Source organism: Pelecanus crispus, chromosome 3, assembly GCF_030463565.1.
Source record: "Pelecanus crispus isolate bPelCri1 chromosome 3, bPelCri1.pri, whole genome shotgun sequence".
Taxonomy (NCBI): domain Eukaryota; kingdom Metazoa; phylum Chordata; class Aves; order Pelecaniformes; family Pelecanidae; genus Pelecanus; species Pelecanus crispus.
The window spans coordinates 25,697,682-25,720,862 of record NC_134645.1 but is presented as its reverse complement, the minus strand read 5'-3'; the positions used below and the strand labels follow the sequence as shown (position 1 = coordinate 25,720,862).

The window sequence follows — 23,181 nt, the reverse complement described above, 5'->3', positions numbered from 1 at the left end:
TAGTACTGCCTCAGGAACAAGTTATTTCATATGTTAACACTGCTTTGTGCTGCTACTGTGATCTAAAACAGCTTGAAATTTGTCTCAGGCTGTAATTAAATTGGCTTTTGGTTTGGCTGCATCACTCTGGCTATACCAGAGCATATCCACAGACTTAGTTCTCCAATTCCATATGGCCAAATGGCTTCTATTCATGGTAGTGCCCAGGAGGATTTTGTTCTGCTTCAAAGACAGTGAAGACAGTGATGTGACTCCTTTAAATAACAAACATGTTATCTTTGTACACATGTATTAGAACATTGATAAAGGAAAGTGGAATAGTGCCCCAGGAAAAGCAGTTCTACCTTGCCTAAAGTGCTCATAGACTTTCATGCTCTGTCTCTCCTCTAAAATTATTCCTTGGGATTACTTTCCACCACTACTCACTAGACTGAAATCTTATTATGCGCATGCATTGCTAATGTGTACAACATGTACCATACTTTTAAAGTGTTTTGCTTCAAAGTGAAAAATAGTGCATGGCTGACTTTCTCTGGAAAACTCCTAGACTTCTTTCTATCTGTTTTTGTTGCTACTACCACCCCACATCCTGGATCTCTAGCTGCCTTTGTGTCCCCTACAATCCAGACTGCATTGTGCTGTACTTGTCTTCATGAAGTGATGCCAAGAGACCTTGAAGAGTAGGGAGGGGATACCTGCCTCTGTACCTGTGTGTTAAGGTTGGGGTTTTTATATTTTTGTAATGTTGAGGGTTTGGGACAGTCTAAATTACTTTTCTTTAAATAACAGAAGAAAAGCCAGCCTTAGAAGAGATTTTTGCAGGGATTCTCTCTCCTGTGCAGTCTGTGGTGATGTGCAGGGAGGCTGGGTGCACAGCATATGCAGAGCTTACGGGTAGCTTGGGGATGGTCAGCTCAGATGTTCTGGTGACCATAAGGGAGCCTGGGAACGGCATTAGACATGCTCATTAGGATGAAGCAGCACAACTGTTGTACTGTCAAACACAGGATGTACTTTCTCGTTGGAGAGCTTTCTAGTTTCTTACTTCAATTCCTGGCAACTGAAACGGCGGCTACCCCATACAGATGCAGGACTCTATGAGAATTCGGAGCATTTTGCAGCACCTTTCTTCTGAATTTCTTTAATATTCAGTTCCTTCTTATTTCTCTTCTATCATTTTGATTGTACTTTAGCAGATGTTGGATTGTATGAACATCTCTCAGCAGCCCTCTTACTGCATTAGTCAGCTGCTCCTTTTTTCCATGTAGTTATCTTCTATATCTAGATGAAATCTTCTTTTGTGACGATCTTTTGAGAAGATCTCTTTGAGATCTTTTGTTCATGTTTTGTTTGATCATTCTCTATGTCTTGCACTTTTGACATACTTCTGTCTGCTGCTTCCTTGTGCACACTACATGCTGGTCACTTCCTATCCTTCCTTCTCAGCCCTTTTATTGCTAGGGAATGAGCTGTTTTCTCTACTTAAGCTCATAATTCACTGGTGACTTTTTTCCTTTTTTGGGGCCTGAAGAAGTGTGATGGTTGAATGACCAGCTCTAGTCTTTTTTTCTAATTTGGTATTTATGTTGTTAATCTTATTTAAGTCTGCAGTCAGAGTGCTACAGTAACACTCAGGAAGGAAAATATTTCATATTTTGGGGGAAGGATGATAGAACTGCCAAGAAAGCTTAATAAAAGATGCATGCTTAATAAAAGATCCGGCCTGCTTCTAAAGCCAGAAAAATACCTTACAGGAAGAGACAAAATGCGTGAGGAAGATCTTTTATTAGTCCTGTTTCAATTCATTTTCTTCCAGGAAAGTGGAGTTAATGTGTATCTGAAAGTACTTTTTGTAGAAGAATTATAACCAAAAAACCTCAAAACAAAATTAATTTCAGCATAGGCTGTCTGGAGCTCCCTGTAAAAGCAGGAAAAAGGGACATGAGGTAGAATGTAAATACCATAGGAACAAGATATATCTCTGTATTTTAATTTGATCATTTTTAGCACTGTGTGTATGCTATGAGGAGGACTAATTTATACATGGCTGAAGCCCTTTCTAACCGTCCCCATCTTGTTTGCTTGGCTGTTCATCACAGTGATAGTGTCTGTAATCCTGGCTCTGTAAAGGCCCTTCTACCCTATTCAGATGCTTTTAGGCTTATTGAATGCAATACCTGGCAAACCTTTCTGATTTGTGTTGGATATCATCCAATGAAAACCATAAAAACTGCCTATGTAGCAGCTGCTCTGTTAAAGCAAGACCTTTTTGCCTGGTACCAGTAACAGCTCTTGCAGCATTTGGCATTGGATCCTCTTTGACTTATTGGCTGTCAGGCCCAAGAGCACTGGACTCCTGCATGGTATAGCCAGTAATTGTTACCCTTTTAGTTTGTGCTGCTGACTTGAAGCATGGTTGCGTCTGCCAAGTTTATGCATGGAGTGAGCTCAGGTGTTTGCAAGGTGAGTTTGCCTTCTTTCCCAAGAGACTGGTTCTGATATAGTCGTAAGCAAAACCTGTGGAATTGTATTGTGTACTTCTGCCGTGACCTGTACTAATTTTATCATTCCTTCCCCCCACCCCTTTTTTCCCCAGATAAATGGCTCATTTAAATTGGGAGCTACTAAAATACTCTCTGGCTGGCAAATGCAGTGCCTAGCAGCAGTCATCAAGGACGAACCAAACATGAGTGGAGGAGGGGAGCAGGTCGACATTCTTCCAGCCAATTATGTGGTCAAAGATCGTTGGAAAGTGGTGAGTAGCTCCGGCTTTGTGCTTCCTTTGGTGACCCAAACAGATCTCCTCCTCCTGTAGTAGTACAGAAACTTGTCTAGTTAATCCTGGCCTCCGACAAACAGCAGTGGAGTGGTATGGTTTGACATGTTAGTAGGATACTGCAAGAAGATGGTTAATATTGCTCTAGTGTTTTTTAGACTGTCTGGTATTTTTAGAAGACTAAACCTGCCAAGGATTTTTAGGTAGGATTGAACTGTTGCAGCAGGCTGAGTCATCTTTTAGTAAGAAACTTAGATTTTGAGTTACTGTGGCAAAGAATACTACAGACATGCCTACAAATAAGTTGCATTACAATAAAATAATTTAAAAGCAAATGTTTAAGGTTGGAATGTCAGCTACTTCAAAAGTGAGAAATTCCATAATTAGCTTCTTGGTACAATTTCTGTGTAAATTTATTAGGATACTTTCTAAAATTACCTCATCACATGTTAAGAGTTTTCGTTCTTTGTGGGACAACTGTCTCACTGTTGTACAAGCTGGATGAGGTACACTGAATTAGTAGCCATTTCATCTTCTATGTGTTCATTGTATGGCTGCAGATTTCACTATCCATTTAAATTCATGGCATGAGTTTGCCATTTAAACTCAGCTTTTTATGTTTCTTATTGCTGTAGTATCTGTGTCAGATAGATATATAGAGATATATATTTTTTTTTATTCCTGCTCTTACCAGGTGATACAAGAGAGAACTATTAGCTTTCTTTTACAGATAGGGTTTCAAATTTAGTTAGATCTTGATTTTTATTATTTTTTACAGACTGTTTAATACTTAAGACCAAAGCAGAATTCCACTAGACATCATGGGCATCTAGGCATGCTCACCACTTCCATAGATTGGACCTGGCTGTCTTGCCTTAGGCACCCAGCGTGTGATGAGCATGTGATTAATGACGGTGTGTGAGCAGAGACTTCAGCAGCCTGACCAGAATCATGCAAGAGTGCTGTGGTAGAGACATGGAGAGAATCTCATCCTCTAGACATGTGTTTCATTGGCACCAGATTTGTTCAGAGGATGCAGTTCCTCTTGCATATAAGGCTTTCTCTTTAGTCATAAAGTGAGGTCTCTGGGATGATGGGGGAAGTAGCTTTTTTAGTAAAGTAAAGTAGCTTCTTTATCACCTCAGTTAAAGAAACTAGAATATAACACGTGAAAGGATCATGTACCTTTATACTTCTTGAAATTCTGTATGTGTTTTCTGAGGGTTTTTGTTTTCTGGCTTTAAAAGCTTTGCTTTTAAAAAGCTGAAAAAAAAATTAAATCCCATGTGTGCCATTGTGTCCATTTTTAACTTGGATTACCAGCAGTGTCTGAATCATTAAACTCACAGCAGAAGCCTTGCTAGTTTGAACTACAAGTGGTTTGTAGTAGTAGCACTAAGTCATTTCTCTGTGCTAACTAGCTGTGGTACAGCTGCCCTGTGCGTTTTGCAGTGGGCTGTGAAGAGCAGAGGACTAAAGAGAGTCAGGACTCTGAACTCGCTTCAGTTCCAGGCTATGGATAGGTTTTTTTCAACAGCCTACTTCAGACAACATATTATCCTTTCATTAGATGTGCCTCATGCCTGTATCTCTTTGTTGCCCTGGACAGTCCCACATTGCTCTGTTCTTGTTACTCCCCCATTGCCTGCCTCTCTTCATCCTAGCACTTTGCTCCTGCTTTCTCCACAGCCTTCACTTTGCTGTCTGGCCTATCCCCGAATAGCCTATTTATATTTAAGCAATTCAAACTGCTCTTCATTCTCCATGCTTCCTGAGAGCAGATGGAGAATCTCAGTTTTCTCTGTGATTAGATACCAAAATGGAGACAACCCCTATCCCTCTCCCAAAGCTTTCTGGCACAGCTGAAGGAAAGTCTTGCTGTGCTCTTGCAGCTCTGGGCTGGAGCACGTATACTTGTTTTGGCAGGATGATACATGTGCAGGTTAATTGACGTATAGGACTTGAAACATGCTCTGTGCTTATGGACTTCTCAGAAAATACTACTTGCAGCTTTTATCTGACCCTCCCTGCACAAATGGAAATTTCCTCAGAGCCTGCAGTTTGGTCAGATTGGTGCGTGTTCTTTGCAAAGCTGAATTTAGATGCCCTCCTGATGCTAAGCCTTTGCTTCAGATGCATGGTGGCAAATACTCATTCTTCTCCACTCTCCTTTACCTTAGCTAGCTTCAGCTTGTACCATTCCTACTGTTCACCAAACTTCGAGTTTCTCCTTCATAGACAGGAGTGCTAAAACTTTTGTAAATGATGGGACTATTTTTTTAACACAGTCTAAACAAAGTAACTTTGTTCTTGGAAACAGCAGAACTCCAAAAACTCCAAATAAAGCCTAAAATATGCTCAGTTATGCTTATAGGGGATAATTTCAAACTAATTTTAAATTTGGTAGAGGCACTAAATATGGTATTCAGTAACTTCATTGTTGCATGAATCTGTGACTGTGGACTACTAGAAGCTCTACCCACTAACTCTGCCTTAGAAAATATAGAAATGCACAGCTATATTGTCAACAACAACTACCTCTAACTAGAGAAACAGCCTTTTATGTTTTATAATGTTGGCTCACAGTAGTCTTCAGTACTGCAGTGAGGTCATTACCCGGCTTGAAGGCCCTGAGAAATTACATGACTTGCTAAAGGGCATAAATAGCAATGAGAAATTCTAATTCCCGGCTCTTGTGCTAGCTGAATTGTGTGTTGTGAGCCTTCATTGAACAGCCATTTCTGCCCACCCAAAAGAGCACACCCATTAGGCAGGCCTTCTGCGCTGTCCCCTTGCTGTGCTTGATGTTGGTGTGGGACCAGTCAGAACTGTGAGCTGTATGGGGCTTGAAGTAATCTGGAAAAAATAGAAAAATACCTCTGTTGGCCCAGTGAAATGGATAGCATAGGATCATGTGACAGATGAAAAAGGGAGTGTAACTTAAAATGCGCATATAGCTGTAACAGTAGTAGCATTTTTTTCCTTATCATAGACCTGTCTGAATCCAATCCATAGCATGCAAGCTGGACAGTCCAAGCTTTGCTGTGAGTTGATGGATACTGCTGAAGCAGGCGTGTGGCATATTTATGTGATGCTGGGGTTCAACTGCCAGAAGGTTTTTTGTATAATTTGTCCTCCCATTGTGGACTGTCTCTGGCTGGGCATCTGCTTGAACCTTGTAGTTTTTAGTGCTGGCGTACTTCCAGCATTGAGCCACTTTCTAATTTTAGATAGGTGTAATGTATTCCTTGAATTCCTTTCCTCCGCTCCTCCTATAGGCTGGCTGACAAAGTTTTGACAAATGAAGATGTTAGTTCTCTGTGGTTAGCCTGTTGGTAGTTCATTTTCCTGTCACTCCAAGTCAGTAAAGTTTGGCTGTCTGACAGCAATGATATTTTTGTTCTTATTTTTGGAGAAAGGGATGGACAGGGAGTGCTTATGCTTTTTATCAAAACTTTTGGACTTGAAGTAGTATTCTTTTGAGTCATCATTCTTTACTTGCAGATATTTTTGATGCTTTGACTGGATGAAACTTGGACAGTGCTGGAACCATGTGACTTTTGCTGAGACCCCAGAGGGTGACTTGATCCACACATGCTCTGAATGATGTGAACTGCTTTGTTCGGGGTGGGGGACGAGGTCAAACATAACTTGTACTTGCTTTGAACTAGGTATAGATGTGAAGGCTGAATGGCTGTATCTGTCTATTTCACCTAAACGCTTTGTATTGTGGATTCACAACTGAGACTTACTAGCCAGACAGAGTTGGCAGCTGCTGCACTGAGGTTTGAATACAACTGGTGACTCTTGTACACGTGCATGCTCTTTTGTCAGGTGCAATCCATGCTTTGGTTTCTTCCAGGTTTCTGAGGTTCTTAAACTGAAGTTTTGGTTACACTTGTCCTTCTGTTTATTTTGGAAACCTTGCTGGAAGCCCCACAAACTTTTGTGGACTTTTTACCTTGTCTTGGTCACAAAGGCCATTTACAGTTCCAAGAGGGAACTTGGGACAACGAAGGTGCTTTGTCAGTCTTGGGACCTGTTTTGGTCTCACTCTGTGCAGAATTGCTTTAAGTGGGCATTGGCAGATCTTCAGATGATTTAGAATGTGGCTGGTTGATTTCTCTTTGATTGGCTTCTCAGTTCATGCCTGTTTTATATGTTAGTTTTCCCTTGAGATCAGTATAACTCCAGTCCTCCTAAGCCAGTTTAGTGGACTCTGAGAGTTTGGTGAATGTAGGTCCACTCTTCCGCACCTGTTGTTAAGTCAGATGAGGCCTGCTAGCCGTGTCTGGATCAAGTAGCCCATTGAGTTGGGCTGCAGGAGTTGCAGGCTTGACTATGCAAGTGCTCCTAAAAGGCAGTCGCAGTAGTCACTGTTTGACCTTGTCAACATTTGAAGCCTGTGGGGGACAGCCTTGACCCTGGCTGAGTTCACCATGGGTCACTGGCTCTCGGTTTGGTCCTTTGCTCTGGATTCAGAGCACATGTTCTTGTTCCTGTCCTTGCCGTTGGTCCTGAGACTGAACCACTTGTGCCTTGGTCCTGAAGCATTTTCCTGGGAAGGTCTAGTCTTTATATAATATCCTTGGAAGGCAGACTTTGTTTAGAGCAGCAGTATCTTAAAAGTTTGCTGAATAAAAGATTAAATTTGTAATTGAAGGCTATTTTTGATTGGAGGGGGTGTTGCATTGGTCTTTTGAACTGTCCCTCTGTGAGTACTGATTTCTACTTAGTGGGAAGACTGTGTGTTGTGGGGTTTTTTTAATAGGTTTTAGAGGATTGTGTTGCAAGAGTCTTTTCAGGATAAATCCAAAATATTTCAGGGTATTTAAAGGATGCTTCAAAGGGAGCCACCTGTCCTGTGTAACTAGTGATACACACAGGGGGGCTTTTGGGGAGTGGCTTCCCCCATCAGGACATGGCTATTTTGTGTTGGTAGTCCTGAGGGACAGTCTAGTTTGGGAAATTCCTGGAACCCCCTAGTTGGAGACTGGCACACTGAGGGGTCAAGTAGAGTGGTTTTTCTGTAACAGTTTACTCCAAGGGCCTAATGTGGCATGAAACCTCTTAGAATATGGAAGAAGCACTACAATGAGCTGTATGGTCGTGTAGCCATTAGTGGGATGCTGAAAGGACTGAAATCATGTCTGAGATGCAGCTTACTTAATTTTAGTTGTCTATGTGCAAGTCCAAATAGGTATCTGTGTTTGATCAGATGAATTGTTCACTTGATTCCACAGGCTGTAATGGAAACCTGGACACCCAGCTCACATACAGGCTTGTGCATTTAGATAGAATGAATCCTGCTGGTGTTGTCAGCCTGTATCCCAGTCTTAAGAGTGAATGGACTGGTGGAAGGTAGGAAACAGGATGAGAAGAGAATATTCCCAGAGCAGTAAGGCTTAACATGGGCTGGTGACTCATGATTACCACTTAGGTAATTCTTGTTAGATGTTCCCTTCTTTTTCTTGACTTTGTGTTTAATGGTTTCATCATTTGTTTATTTTCTTGAGTAGTATATGCCCATCTCTCCTTTGTGTCCAGCAGAAAGCTGTGCTGAGTTAACCTTAGGCAGTGAACTCCCACAGAGTACCCAAGCAATGAGGAAATGCCTGTGTGGTAAGCCCCTGACCTCAGCCAAGACCTTGAGCTGCAAGATAAAAACTTGCTCTGCAACAAAGAAAAGGAAATGGCTGCTGATGGCCTCTGGGTGTTGCTGAAAAATCAAGGAGGATGGCAGTGCTGGTAATGATGAATAGGACCATCTGGTGTGCTGGGAAAAGTATGCCAGAGAATAATTTCCATAAGAGGGTGAGAAAGGATGTGAGGAAGCAGAGGCAGCTTGAGGGCTCTTGGACAGTGAGGTGCACCCACTGGCTGGAACGTGTGTATAAAATCGGTTTTCTGATTCAGCAGAAGCTCTGATCTTGATCTTATGTCATCTTGCATTTGTTGCTCTGTAGACTTACAGGGGTCCTCTGATTTGGCTGTTTTCCCAGTGAGCAGTCTCAATACCTGTACCTTTCTTCCTGAACCTGCTTCTCTGATGCATATGTTCCTCTGTTTTTTCTGAGATAGCAGTCTGTTCTTAGTTTTTCCAGGCTCCTGATCATTCTGTTCATCCTGAAATGAACCACCCCTAACTCAGTGAGAGCCTCTAGCAGCAAGGTGATCGGTAGCATGCATTGTACATAACTAGACCTTCCTACAGATCCTTATAGTGCAGCTATCCTAATCATATGACTGTGTTGTTCCATTTATATTGTAGTAGTTTTGCATTTTGACAATTGTGTTGGATGTGGGATCTGTCCCTGTTAAGGCCAGTGAATGGAAAAGGATCATTGTATGTGTCTGTGCTGGCTCAGCAATATTTCCCCCCAGATCCATTTCTTGAATTTGCAACCCAGCAAGATGTTTGGGTAGCCTATGTTTCTTCTCCATCCCAGCTATGTTGTTTTATATTTATTACTGTTGACTTCTTCTTGTTATGTTACCCATTTTCCCACTGAGACTTTTTAAATCTTTCTCAAAGTCCTTCCAGATCCCAGCTAAACTTTTTGCCTTCTGCAGCTTTTACTGTCTCTTTCCCTTCTGTGTTGTTAATATGTCAGGCAACAGAAGATCTTGTGTACTGAATCCTGAGCTATTAGCTGGCATGTTGTTGCTATGCTGAACATAGCATTGTTTTGATAGAAAGACTTTTAATAGCCAGCTCACTTAGTGTGAATTTCCAAGTAGAAGCAGGGCTGCACTGTAATATTTATGAATAATATGTGGTGACCCAGTTACTGGGCTATTTACTGTATGAATATGCCTGTTTAGTCCAGTGAAAGGTTGTGAGGAAAAATAACAAGTAAAAGGAGAAGAACAGCAGCTCTGGACAGCAACTCTCAAAGGGTTATCAAGAAAAAGCTTCAGAGACAATAGTCAGGCTGTTAACATGGCAAGTACTACCTTCCTCATGCAGAGCTGTTTTTCTTGACCTGGGAGCCAGAAAAGCAAATGGTTTGGGTTGCCTTAAGAAGAAAAAAACCCTGCCCTTGAGAGGCAGGGCCCTTTGTTCAGTAAACTGGATGGATGCACAGGACAGGCATTCTGTGCTGCAGAAGAGACTAAAATACCATCTAAACCTCATTAAACATTGTGTAAGATGCATGTTTGACTATCTGCCTGATTTAAACTTCTTTTTCTCTTCAAGTATTACTGCTGCTCTTGGAAAGAAGCAGTGCTCAGGGCTTCCTGAGCAGTTGTGAACAGGAAGAACACAAAATGCTGAAGGGAAGGGCTGCAGCTAGGTTCAAGGAACAAGTGCTAAGCAGATCAAAGGAGCCCTGTCTGTTGTAAACCTGAATTTGTTCCTGGGCAGCATAGTATGCTTTAAATATATCTGAGAGAAACAAATATAAAATAATTTTCCTGGCATAGACATCAACACTTGCAACACGTTAGGAGTCTGTCTTGTACATGCATATGTATAACTATATGTGCATATGCTGTCAAGTCTCAGCAGAAGTAGAATCAAGGAATCACCTTCCAGGAAAGGCAGAGGATCCCAGCTTGCTCTCTAAGTGGGTGGCTACTCTAGAACAGGCAGACGATCTGTCTCTAGTAGGTGCATATCAAATACGCTGAAAGTTTGACATCTTTAGCTTTGATCAATTGAAATTGTTTTGTTTTCCAAGTAGTGATATCCTTTTATTGTGAAACACTCTTTAATTTTGCTCAGAGATGCAAAAAGCATAATTTGGTGTGGTTTAAAATGAAAAAGAAAAAAGAGAAACAATGGAGCTGTCCTTGTGGCTTGTACGTAACTCTTTTGAGGTAATGCGGTTGGCATTTCTCTGAAATGTGACACTGAAGTAGCCTCACTAGCAGAACAGGTCAAGCATCTTGTAAAATATTGCAGTGGATGTTTTGCTCTGTGTTTAAAATCCTGTGAATGAGATGTAAACTTCATTTAATTCATTTCTTGAAAGCTTTAGTTCCAACTACCATGGTTGTGTTTTACTGCAGAGATGTGTTTGTTGAGAGGGAATGACAGTTTCTAGCTACCATGGTCTGGATAGTGGTCCTACTGTCTCCTTGAAGGGTCTTTCCTTGAATTTTGGCAAGAACATTATTGAGGTAATAGGCAGCATTATCATTTGCTTTTAAATGTATCGCATGTCATCACCTGCTAGGCTTGTTCTTTGTTGTTACAGCAAAGAATTTATGCATAGCCCAGTCAAGTGGGTAGCTGGACTTTTGCCTATCTCTGCAGTGAAGGGATTCAGGCACAGCACAGACTGGGAGCTGCGTTTGTTCTCCCTGTGCAGTAAAGAAGCTAGTGCCTGGCTCTGTGAGGGCCAATTTGATGATGTCTCTCTTGTACATTGCACCAAACCTCTTTGTACTCTTCTAGTTGAAGAAGATTGGTGGTGGTGGCTTTGGGGAGATCTATGAGGCGATGGATTTGCTGACCCGTGAGAATGTGGCCTTGAAGGTGGAATCGGCTCAGCAGCCCAAGCAAGTTCTCAAGATGGAAGTGGCTGTCCTGAAAAAGCTGCAAGGTAAGGCAGAAAGCTCTTTGGAAGTGCTGAAGGTCACTGTGTGTGTTAACAAGTAGAATCCAAAGTTGCAAATGTTTTTTTTTTTATAATTTTCTCTTTAACTTCCATGTGTATGTGATGTTACATTAAGTCATTCAGCTCAGAAAGTTATTACATTCTGCAAAGTGTCCTACTCAAGTGAGTTCCAACTACAGGGACTGGTTTTGTCCGCTAGGCTATAAGAACAATGAGGAGACTTAAACTGAACTATTGGTACACTGGTCTGTGCAGTCTGGTGATACTGATTAGGTAATAAGGAATAGAGCAAGCAATGTCTGACTGAGCAATGAGGTTAGCTGATTGCCTGCCAGAGGAGCGGGACAGTGTTTGTGACTATAGTACTGTGAGCATGGTGGCATCTCCAAGTAAAATGGTTGACTAGTAGACAAGTGCAGAAAGTGGATAACATGAAGTATAGGGAAACTGGCAGTTAGTAATTTTTCATGTACCTGGCTGTCCTGAAGGCAAAGTGTAAAGTGATTTTAGGTCTTTAGTTTTGGGAGTTTTGAATTATGTTAATCTGAATGATACGCTTATTCTTAATTTTCCTTAACACAGCTTTATATTGGTTTGGATGTGGAAGTCAGCCTTGGGACCACAGATCTGTATAGTTGAATCTGGCAAAGCTTACAAGCAGGCTTCAAACTGACTGGGAAGCGGCAAAATGGCAGCCTTCCTTGACTCATGTCCAACCCTGCTTCAGTTTAAGAAATTACACTGAAGGAGGACTTGCCTGATGCCAGGATGCTGTTTTCTGTTTGCTCAGATGAAACTATAAATAAAGCTAAAAGTTAAAACTTCCTCTGCTGATCTTTGAAGTCTTTAAAGTCACAGTCATTCTCAGGAGAGAACTAGTAGAATAGGGTGAAAGAAGCCAGCCAGCATCCCAAAGGCTTGTGCAATGCTGATGAGATACAGTTTAACACCAAAGGCTGCAAGGGAGCAGTCTTGCTGCAGTTGTTCCTGACTGAAGGAACAGTGAGGGGGCTTCTACTAAAAACTGATCGCTAGGGGAGGATGTAAACAAGGAATTCCCAAATCTGCTGTTGAGGAACTGAGAACTGCTGTTTGCTGAAGTGCATTGTGCATGTATTTCCTTGTGAAGGCGAGGCCAGCTATTGGCAGGTATAGTTTACACGTTCTAGTTCCTTTGAAGGGATGTTCCTTTTTGCAGGATTCCCACTTGGGTTGAGGACACGCCTTCCCATGAAGCAGTGAGTAGTATCCTTATCACCAGGGCTTATGTTTCAGAGGTAGTGTTGTGGCCCGATGTCCGTGTCTGTACCTCTGCCCTTGCACAAAATCTCCAGAGATTGAATTAGAGGGTTAGACTGCTGCAGGTCTTGTGAAATAGGGGTTATTCAGTGTTTGTGACAGATCACCTCTAGGTAAAGTCAGTGAATTATTTTTGAAGGTTGCTGGCTGGGGCTAAACCACAACAAAGGTCAAAGTTGCCACAGTTCAGCTCTTCTAAGAGGAGGACTGATAAGGCCTTTTTTTCATACTCTGTATTGTAATAGATGCAACTGAGCTGTGTAAAGAGAATCGAAAGAAAGGAGAAGTCAACCCACATCATTAGGAGGAAGCCTGCTGTTGATCTGTGAAAGGCCTGGATACACAGAGCTCCCAGAGAACAGCAGAGCAGGTGGCAGAGGTCTGAAAGCAATGTAGTGAGGGCAAGCAAGGCAGAGATTTAGGTTTTTGCATTTGGTTGTACACTTGGAACTTCTCCGAATTGAGTGAGAGTGTGACTGTAGAATGGCGGATTATCAAAATATGAAGAGATGATGCTATCATGCTGGCTAGTGTCAATATGTGTTACATCCAGGGCAGGGAATGCCTGAAAAGCATGACCTGAAGTCACCAAATTAGAACTAGCATCAGAAAATGTGCAAGGAGTTGACTAATACTCGTGCTTTGCCATCAGTGTTTATTTCTGGAACAGAGTTGAGAATACCAGATGCTTGAAAAAACACCCACAGTTGTACACAGCATGATCCTGGTAATTGGGGAGAGGGAGTGGTGGTGTGTGGAATTAGGAAAGTCCCTTGGCAAAGCAGTTAGCAAATATTAAGGGACAGAAAAGACAGAAGAAGCAGAATTGGCTATGCATCAGCTATCCTGCATTTAAGAAAGACAAATTGCTTCAACCATATTTTTACAAATCAAGCTGTTCTGTGAATAATTTAACTTTTTTGATTCAAGGTTAATCCCCAAATGCCTTACTGAAATAAATTATAAAGTTAAAATAAGAAATAAGGTTGAGAGAGTTGGAAATCATATATTGTGTATGTTTTCACTGTGAGCTGTTGTGAAGAGGTGAGAAACATTTCAGAAAGGGAGATGCTGACTTTATCCAAACAGTTGGTGGATGGAGGAAGTTGGTGGTATTACCATAGGTAGTATAGTTGGTTCATGGTTTTCCAGGTGAAAAGCAAGGGAATAGTGTTGTCTAAAATTCCTCTGTACTTTTCTGGTAGAATTGAACACCGCAGTCCCTCTTAAGTAGTACAGGTTCATTGTTTTCTATTTAGGTAACACACCAACATTAAAGGACTAATGAGCTGCTGCTTTTTTCAGAGCTTGTGATCAGGGTCTTGCAAGTTGCTAGAGCTTGCAGAGTTTGGGATGGAGAAGGCTGGCCATTAGCCCATACTGCAGGCCTACTTCAGGACCTGATTTGGGTGCAGCCCAACCTCTCTGTGCAGTAGCTCCTGATCAGTTTGGACTGCAGGCTGTTGCCAACAGTCAGACTTTCTGGGACACTTTCTGGAATAGCCACATAAGGAATGCAGCTGCAGGTCCCTCACAATGTCCTTTCTGCACTGGCAGTCCACACAGAACAACTGGGGAACTAATCAGTTAATGACTGTTCTAGAGAGTCTCTATACCTCCTAATAAATGCTGTCTGTAGTTTTCTACTGTGAGGGTGGTCACTTTTTTTTTGGTTTTTTGGTGGTTTGTTGTTTTTTTTTTTTACTGTGAGGGTGGTCAAACACTGGCACAGGTTGCCCAGAGAGGTTGTGGAGTCTCTGTCCTTGGAGATACTCAAAAGCCAACTGGATGTGGCCCTGGACAACCTGCTCTATCTGTCTCTGTTTGAACAGAGAGGGTGGACTGGGTGATCTCAAGAGGTCTCTTCCAACATAAATGATTCTGTGACACTTGTGCTTGGCTATGTGAGATCACTGCCACTTCAGTATCTCTCAACTGCCCTGCAGAATCATTCTGTTCTGTTTGTACTTGATTTGATTTTTCTAGCTGTGTAGTGCTTTTTCTTTATCTGTTTAGATATTAATGTCTTTGCCAAAGGCAAAGTTCTTTCCGACTTGTATTGGGACTTGCAAGGATCATAGATCATCTTCTGACCAACCTTCCAAATCTTTATACTGTCTTGGGGCTGGGAAGCACAAGCAATGGTGCCCTTTTAGGCTTTGGGTGAAACATGGTTGAGAAGTCAGCTTACAGAGTTTGTTGCTCAAGCAGGTGATGAGCTGAAGCTCTCCATTGTCCTGTTGTTGCACATTTACCCAAAAAGTTTCCAGCAAAATTTCTGTCTTTTTTTTGCCTTCCATGGACTATTTTAGTGAAAATCAAAACCTCTTTGTCCCACAGAGTTGCTATAGAGTATTTCATTGTTCAGGCTGGGCTTGCAGGGCTCAAGAGTTTCTGTCTGGTGCTATTCTATCTGGGCAATTCTAATCAGAGCACCATAAGATAACTTTTTTTTTCCTCTTTGTCAACCACTGTTTAGCTTACATTGTCCTGTTGCTCCCCTCTTCTGACAGTGCCTTGGCACAGCTGAACCAAAACCATTTCCTCAGTGTGTGTTGGTAAGCTTGCTTGGGGAACTGGGAAATTGCATTCTGGTTTTGGTATCATTAGGAATGCTGACCTCAGTATCACAATGTGTGTTACTGTCCTTGCTGCACAAGGAGGCCTGCACCCTCCACAGTGCCTGATTTTACCCGTATCATCATTGCAGCACGAGCAGATGGGATCCTCCATGATGCCAGGCCTCTTCCATGAGGGGTCACCATTTGAAAACAAATCTTTCTTTCCAAATCCTCACCATGTGGTGGCATTCAGGAAACCATACCTTGTTGTAGAACCAGTGGCCACTACAGATTACGACCTTGGACCTCTCTTTTACTTGAGATCGCACCATGTGTTTACCCACTGTCTGCTGTAGGTGAAGTCCTCTGCTGTTTATCAGCACCAGCCTGAGCAACCCTTCTGACTACAGGAGTTACTCACCACTTCTGTTGGGTTTGATTATCTCTGCCTTATTGGTCCCTTCCATGGCTGAAGGAGTAAGCAGGACTAAGTTTACCTGGAGGATCAGAAAATTTTCCTTCCTTGAAGAACGCTGCTGTGCAGTTCCCAGCTACTGGGTGTTATGGAGAGTCCAAGGAACCACATCAGAGAGTAGACTTTTGTAGTAATAGATTCTTATATACATATTTGAGGAGCGGCTGAGGGAACTGGGGTGGTTTAGTCTGGAGAAGAGGAGGCTGAGGGGAGACCTTATCGCTCTCTACAACTACCTGAAAGGAGGTTGTACCAAGGTGGGTGTTAGGCTCTTCTCCCAAGTACCAAGGTGGGTGTTGGGCTCTTCTCCCAAGTAGTTAGGGATAGGATGAAGAAAATGGGCTCAAGCTGTGCCAGGGGAGGTTTAGATTGGATATTAGGAAAAATTTCTTCACGGAACGAGTAGTCAAGCATTGGAACAGGCTGCCTAGACAGATGGTGGGGTCACCATCCCTGGAAGTGTTTAAAAAACGGGTAGACGTGTGTCCTGGTTTTGGCTGGGATAGAGTTAATTTTCTTCCTAGTAGCTCGCATAGTGCTGTGTTTTGGATTTAGTAGGAGAAGAATGTTGATAACACACTGATGTTCTAGTTGTTGCTAAGTACTGCTTATGCTAGTCCAGGACTTTTCAGGTTTCCATGCTCTGCCAGGTGCACAAGAAACTGGGAGGGGGCACAGCCAGAATAGTTGATCCAAACTGAACAAAGGGCTATTCCATACCATATGACATCATGCTCAGTATAGAAACTGGGGGGGGGTTGGCCAGGGAGCAGCAGTCGCTGCTTGGGAGCTGTCTGGGTATCGGTCGGCAGGTGGTGAGCAATTGCATTGTGCATCACTTGCTTTGTATATTGTTATTGTTATTATCATCATTATTATATTGTTATTATTATCATTACTATTTTACTTTATTTCAATTATTAAACTGTTCTTAACCCAGGAGTGTTTCTCACTCTTACTCCTCCGATTCTCTCCCCCATCCCATCGGGGTAGCGGGGGAGTGAGCGAGCGGCTGCGTGGTGCTTAGTTGCTGGCTGGGGCTAAACCATGACAACATGGCACTTGGGGACATGGTTTAGTGGGCATGGTGGTGTTGGGTTGATGGTTGGACTGATGATCTTCGAGATCCTTTCCAACCTTAATGATTCCTAGCTTTTACTTTCATTAAAAAATAATCCAGACACCAAGCCAGGAAATGTGAAATTATTACTCTATCCTTAATTGGTTTAGTGGTGGACTTGGTAGTGTTAGGTTAATGGTTGGACTGGATGATCTTAAAGGTCTTTTCCAACCTAAATGATTCTATGATTCTATGATTCTATTTGCCTCTAAAAGGTGCAATAAGTAACAAGCAATATGGAAATGATGAAAAATTCATGGTGTACAGCAATAAGAAATGTGTGTATGTAGTTGATAAGCAGAGGGATAATAAATTAAAGTAATAGTATGAAAGATAATAAGAAAAATTATTTTATAGACAGCTAATAGAGAATTATTCTACTAGGGATGAAAATCTTACCTATAAGAAATTCAGAAACTGTTTCAGGGATAGTTTGGCACATCTGCACAGGGAACTTCTGCATGAGTACAGCTTCTCTGTCAGAAGAATACTATTTTAGTGCCAAGCCCTCATTTTATTGCCTTAATCACTACCATAAAATTATCTTTAAGTGAGATAATTGTATGTGATTGTACCATTTGCACATAATTTTAACCTACTGGGCTTTTCTACTTTGCAGTCAAACAATTTGAAATCAAGCCTAAGCTGCATTGGCAAAATACTTCTTGCAGATACAACTTGTCTCCAGCAGAGAAGGTTGCTGGTTTAGTTGTATCTGCAAGTGTTTTGCTGTGTAGACAAGCCTTTTGTTCATATATGTTACAAAGCGAATGGAAATAAGATCTGTATGGCTAAGTGAATTAGCAACTTGGTTAGCCAGAGAGCAAGAAGGGCCTTTCCTGGGTTTTCTATGTTTCACCCTCTTAAGCTATGTCTACATTAGCGAGCAGTAGAGTACCAGCAGATCAGTGGATAGAAGCAGTTGCTCAGGCCTATACATCTCCAGTATATATGGCTTGGAGATTTTGCACTATAAATAGCATGTGTTTGGGGTATTTTGCTTTGGGTAAGTTTTAATCTGGTGCCTCAGACAGAGGAACCAGTTGTTGGTTTGAACTGTCTCCTTTAGGATTTGGGTACTATTTGGTATGCACCTGGAATGGAGCTTCTAGGTCTGTTTGCTCAGAAAAGTTTACGTGACCCAAAGCCACTGTGTAAACAATACTGACACAGGTAATTGGGATGATTTAAGGCAGTATGGGGGCTTGCTTTAAAACCTCATTGCTATTATAAACCAGGACTCTGAGACTCCTGTTTTTCAGAATCGTTGGGAGAAAAAATGGGATGGTTTCCTGTCATTGAACACGTGGAAGGAAGAGTCCTGTCAATTCTAGAAGATCAGATGTTTTTCCATATCTTCAATGCTTTTCTAACCCTTTGGAATACAGACAGACAGAAACCTGCCTGCTCTCTCTGTGACTTCTTTCCCCACCCTGGATTTGCTGCGGAGCAACATTCAGGTGGCAGAGGAGCATCTGTGAATACTATCTGGACTCTGAGGTCTTTGAAGTTAATCAAAACACAACAGCTCTGATAGAACAGCTCTTGCACAGCTTTTGAGGTGCTTGGCTTGGCCTACCTCAGTGTCAGTCTGTCTTTCCAACAGCAGCCTTAACTGCAGAAATAGTAAAGCAGTATCCCTGATTAAATCCAGTGGATTATGTTCTCTAGCTTTCGGGCTGCTGCAGAGTGGGGTGTGGAAACCATCTTTACATGCTAAAACAGGCACTGTGTCTGCTCTAGATGCTCAGCTGGGTCTGTGTGAGGCCCAGCAGCAGATCCTTTGAATTCAAAAGTATTCTCCCTGTCCTTACCTGCTTCTTGATAGGTCTCTCTGGGAGCATGCTGAGGGCTTGTGAGACTAGGAGGTGCAAAAGGGTCTCTTGTGAGGCATGCACTTCGGATGCTTTCTGGTCCACAGGCTCCCCAGAATATAGATGTGGCCGCAGCATTCAGTTTCTTTTGCTGGGATTCTCCTTGGAGCAGCCAAACAGTCAGATTGTCAGTTAAAATGGCCAGATTGCTCTGGTGCTGAGCACTGTTTTCCGTTCATCTGCGGTGGCAGTTTTGCCCTGGTGTGAGGCTAGAAGGCCCCGTGTACTTGCCTTTGACCTCACTTGGCAGCCAGGTATTCCTAAGCTCTCTTCAGCGTGTCATTTTCTTTGTAAATGCCTTCTTTTCAGTGCAACTGATCTCATTGCGTAGGACTGATTAATTTTATTCTGCAGTGCAGAGATCTTCTGCATATTGAATAGTTGTGCAAGATGCAGCCTGATCACGGGCATTGTAGTTTTTGAGTACCTGATTTTATTACAGGAGATAGTGAAGCAGGTCTGTGTTGCTTGTTCCCCGTTTACTGCCAGGGGTTGGACAGGTAAGGCTTTCCTAACAAAATAAGGGAAGAAAAGGGTTCTTGCCTGTTTTTTCTCATTTGCCAGTCCTAGTCTTTTCTTTTTGCATATGTGAGGTTTTTAATGTTAAAGTGGTGCCTTCACTCTCTGTGATTCAGTTTCTATTACTTTTGTTGACATGTTTTATGTGTTTCTACAGTATTTTGCTAGGTTGATGTAAGCAAGCTATCTGTAAAGGCTGGAAAGGGTAGATTACCCTTGGCAGGTTTTTAGGCTATCACAGGGTGGCAGATTCAGGCACTTGATATGTAGCTCTAGGCTCTCTGCCCAGCACTGCATTTTTCCATATGGAAAATGTCCTATGGGTGTTTGAATGAACTGGCCTTTGGGCCACATGTTTTCTGTGTCCACCATGGTGTCACGGGATGGGGGAAGGACATGGGACAGATGAAAGGATTTAAAACACACTTTTTTGAGGCTGTGTTGAATTCTTGTTCCTTTGCTATTCTGCCTTGCCCTGTGTGGGATCTATTTTCAGTTGCTCATCTTAAAGTTTTTAGTGGTCTTGGGGAACAAGTAGAGGAAATTACGCCGTGCAAGGTCAGGCAGTTTTACTGTTCGATTAGAAGATGATGACCAGCCTTTTGGTTTTACGTCTATTAGTTCATTCATTTATTACAGAAGCACTAGTGAGGTTAACCCAGTTGATTAAATCCTAGTTGATTACTATTGGATAATGTAGTTATTTAAGCCTTACTTCCAGCATTGAATTTGTTTTCTTTCATGTTCGAAACTCCTTGTCTCCAGCTGAGTTGACAAATCCCTGAAGTCAGCTAGTTTGTCTGGCCAGAGATGAAACTTGCTAACGGCAAAGGGAAGAAAACTGAATGCTAGTCAGCTTTGCCAAGCTGCAGACACCATTTCCAAGTAAAGTTAGGAGATGATGAAAATAGCTCTCATTTCATTTTCTAGTCCTGATGGATCCTACGTTTCTTCAGAATATTTGTACAGAAGTGAATTCAATATCCCCACAACACAAAAATCTGTGATAAGCTGATAAACCTGATACTGATGTTGACAGGTGAATAAAAAAGGATAGCTGTAAAATATATATTATATCTATAATGTAGAGCATGAGAAATAGCTGTAGCTTTCCAAATGCCGGTGAGAGCAATTGTGTGGCTAGATGTCCACAGCTGTGCATATAATAGAGACCCTGGCAGTGCCAAGTGCTCAAGCAAGTTATGTCACTAAGTGCTTGAGCTTTTTCTATGCAGTTGTCTTTAGGGTTGAGCTGCTGGATGGCGGTACCATGCTGGTTATTTTTGGCCAGCAGTATACCATTGGTTTTGATACTTCATGTATTACCTGAGTAAAAAGAAACTTGGCTGATGATTCTGGAATTAAGCTGATTTTGTCATTAGAGAGGTCAGAGGTCACTGCTGATGTGAGAGGCAGGCCTTTAAAAAAAAAAAAAAGAAAAGTGTTTGACACAGATAGATCCAGGGGATAATTTAGGCTGGCAGGGGGCACCTCTGGAGGTCTCTAGTACAACCTCCTGCTCCAAACAGAAAGAAATAGATCAGGTTGCTCTGGGCCTTTTCCAGTGAAGTTTTGAATGACCTCCAAAGATGGAGATCCCGCAGCCTCTCTGGGGCCCTGTTCCAGGGTTTGACTGCCCCCATGGTGAAAAAGAAATGACACCTAATGGGAATTTCCCATTTTGCAGCTCGTGGCCAATGCTTCTCTGTGCGCCTCTGAGAACAAAGGCAGGCTCCATCTTCTTGGCACTCCTCTATTAGGTGGCTCCGACCAGCAGTTAGATCGTAGAATCATAGAATCCCCCTCTGCTGCCTTCCTAAGGCTGGACAAACCCCGTTCTCTGACACTTTCTGTGAATGTCACGTTCTCCTTTTCCTGCAACCATCCTGGTGGCTACTGCTGGACTCGTGCTGTTATGTCAGTGTTGGTCTTGTACTGCAGAGGAAATGCAAGAATTGATAACAGTTATAAGAGTAACAGTAATTGCCATGAGATTTATGATAATCTATGCAGTAGAAGTTTCTTCAGTGTTTTGGGTGGACTGTTAGCAATGAGACAGCTCATCTATGGAGATGAATCACAAAATAATTTTAGCATAAATTTAAAAGATTAAATTCTTGAACTCCTTTGGGGAGAGGAGTGGAGTGGTTATTTGTTTTCTGCAGGTGAAAATGCAGGAAATATGGAGTCTGATACAAAAAAAAAAAGATACTTCAAATTGCAACAATAATGTCACATATTTTTTTCTTACTATTTATTTGATTAGTTTCATTGCTGTATTGAAAATACATCAGGAATATTTAAGAACTTAAACGAGTAGAAGATTGGAATGAATATTGGTTTCCAGCAGTTTGAAATTGTCCGTGTGGAAAAATACACTCAAAAAAGGATCATAATTTAATTTTTTTAAGTGCTGTGTAATGAAAGTTTTAAAGTATTAAGATGGGGATTTTAATCATATCTCTACAAGGTGAAGAATATCTATCCTAGGGTGGAAGGGTTTTGCAGATGCTTGGAGTTATTTTTATACATGGGGGCATAGTTATTGACTGTATTTTTTAAGTTCCTTCAGAACAAAGATGGTGAAGACCATTTCAGTAATTGAAATATTTGTATTTCTTACCCAGTATTATATGGGAGATTATTATGTTCATTTTAGTTTAAAGATAGCAGTAAAAAGAATATTTTTGTATGGGTGAATATTAAAACATTGCCTTAACTAAATGCTTGGAAAAATGAATGCATGTGAAACAAAATAAAACACATGTTCTCTGAAACATTTCTCAGGTCAATGTTTATGAACATGAGGCTGACTTATTCCTCCAACCTATGTTAGTTAGTTAACAGGCCAAAACTCTTTATAATCTCTTGCTCTGTTACTTTACTTTGTTGGAAGATAACTGCTTTGTTTTAGTAATAAATAAATACAGATACAGGACTCAGAAGCACAAGCTGATGATCTTCTGTAATATTAGAGTGGCTGTACGGTGGAACAGGCTAGCAAAGGAGCAAGTGTCGTCTGGCACTTAGTGCAGTAAAATGGTTGCAAGGCTCCCCATACTAAGTATACCTTGAAAAAACTTTTTTTTCTTTTTCTTACTTTTCTGGGTTAAAATATGCTTTGCTGCTCTCTGTGCTATGATCTTCATGCTTGAGGAGTGCATATGTGAGGAAAGAGGGCTATTTCCTTCTGGCTTGAAGTTAAATATGACGGTCCCATCATCCTGGCTGCACAGGAGGTTATTAACATGATTGTTCTTGTGGGCTTCATAATTCTGATCAGCCTCAGGACTGATCTGCAGGAATCCCAAAGTCACGCCTGACTGTCAGCCTCCATCTGCTACTTCAGCATTGCATGAACTCCTCCGAGAGAGCCAACAGTTGTAACCTGGTGCCTCCTTTAGTTGAAATATGAGTAAAAGCCTCAGAAACCCAGAGGGGTTGATGCTGCAGGCATATATCCCATCTATATGACCAGCTGGCTGTACATACACCACCTCTAAATGTGGCCTGCTTTCTCTACACTCTGTTATAGTCCCTTTGTTTCATGCAGGAATTGGCACAGTCTTCCCTCCCTGCCTTTCTTCTTTTCCTGGTGTTGCTTGTGTTGCACAATAGTGCATGGGAGAGCTGTTCCAGGGAGAGCCTACATTCCCAAGACCAACAGGTCAGGTAGGAGCCCATTTTAGGCTGGAAAGGAGGATTCAGTATAAAATCAAGTCAGTTTGGGGATGTGGGTGATCAAGAACTGTCAGTCAGTTCACCATTTTAAAAAATTGTAGTAAGCAGAAACATGACATTGGCCTAAACATGCATACAATTCTCCAAGATAATAAATTAAAAATTTAAATGCTTTTTTCCTGTAAAATTTTGTGATCCAGAAAACAATAATGCTATGGAGGAAACTGATTTTTTTTTTTTTTTTTAAAAAAAAAGGTCTCAGGAATATACTCAAAATCAGAAGAGGAAGTACCAAATTAGCAGGGATAT

General features: G+C 41.7%; 1 protein-coding gene across 1 annotated transcript in view; it reads left to right on the top strand.

Moving 5' to 3' along the window:
• Positions 1 to 2,602: 2,602 nt before the first annotated feature.
• The window catches only part of TTBK1 (tau tubulin kinase 1), a 98,983-nt gene continuing 78,404 nt past the window's right edge, over positions 2,603 to 23,181 (top strand). The window contains exons 1-2 of the mRNA XM_075707963.1: positions 2,603 to 2,755; positions 11,181 to 11,328. Coding sequence (XP_075564078.1) covers positions 2,648 to 2,755; positions 11,181 to 11,328 — 256 coding nt within the window. The 5' untranslated portion in view covers positions 2,603 to 2,647. The remainder of the gene's footprint in view (positions 2,756 to 11,180; positions 11,329 to 23,181) is intronic.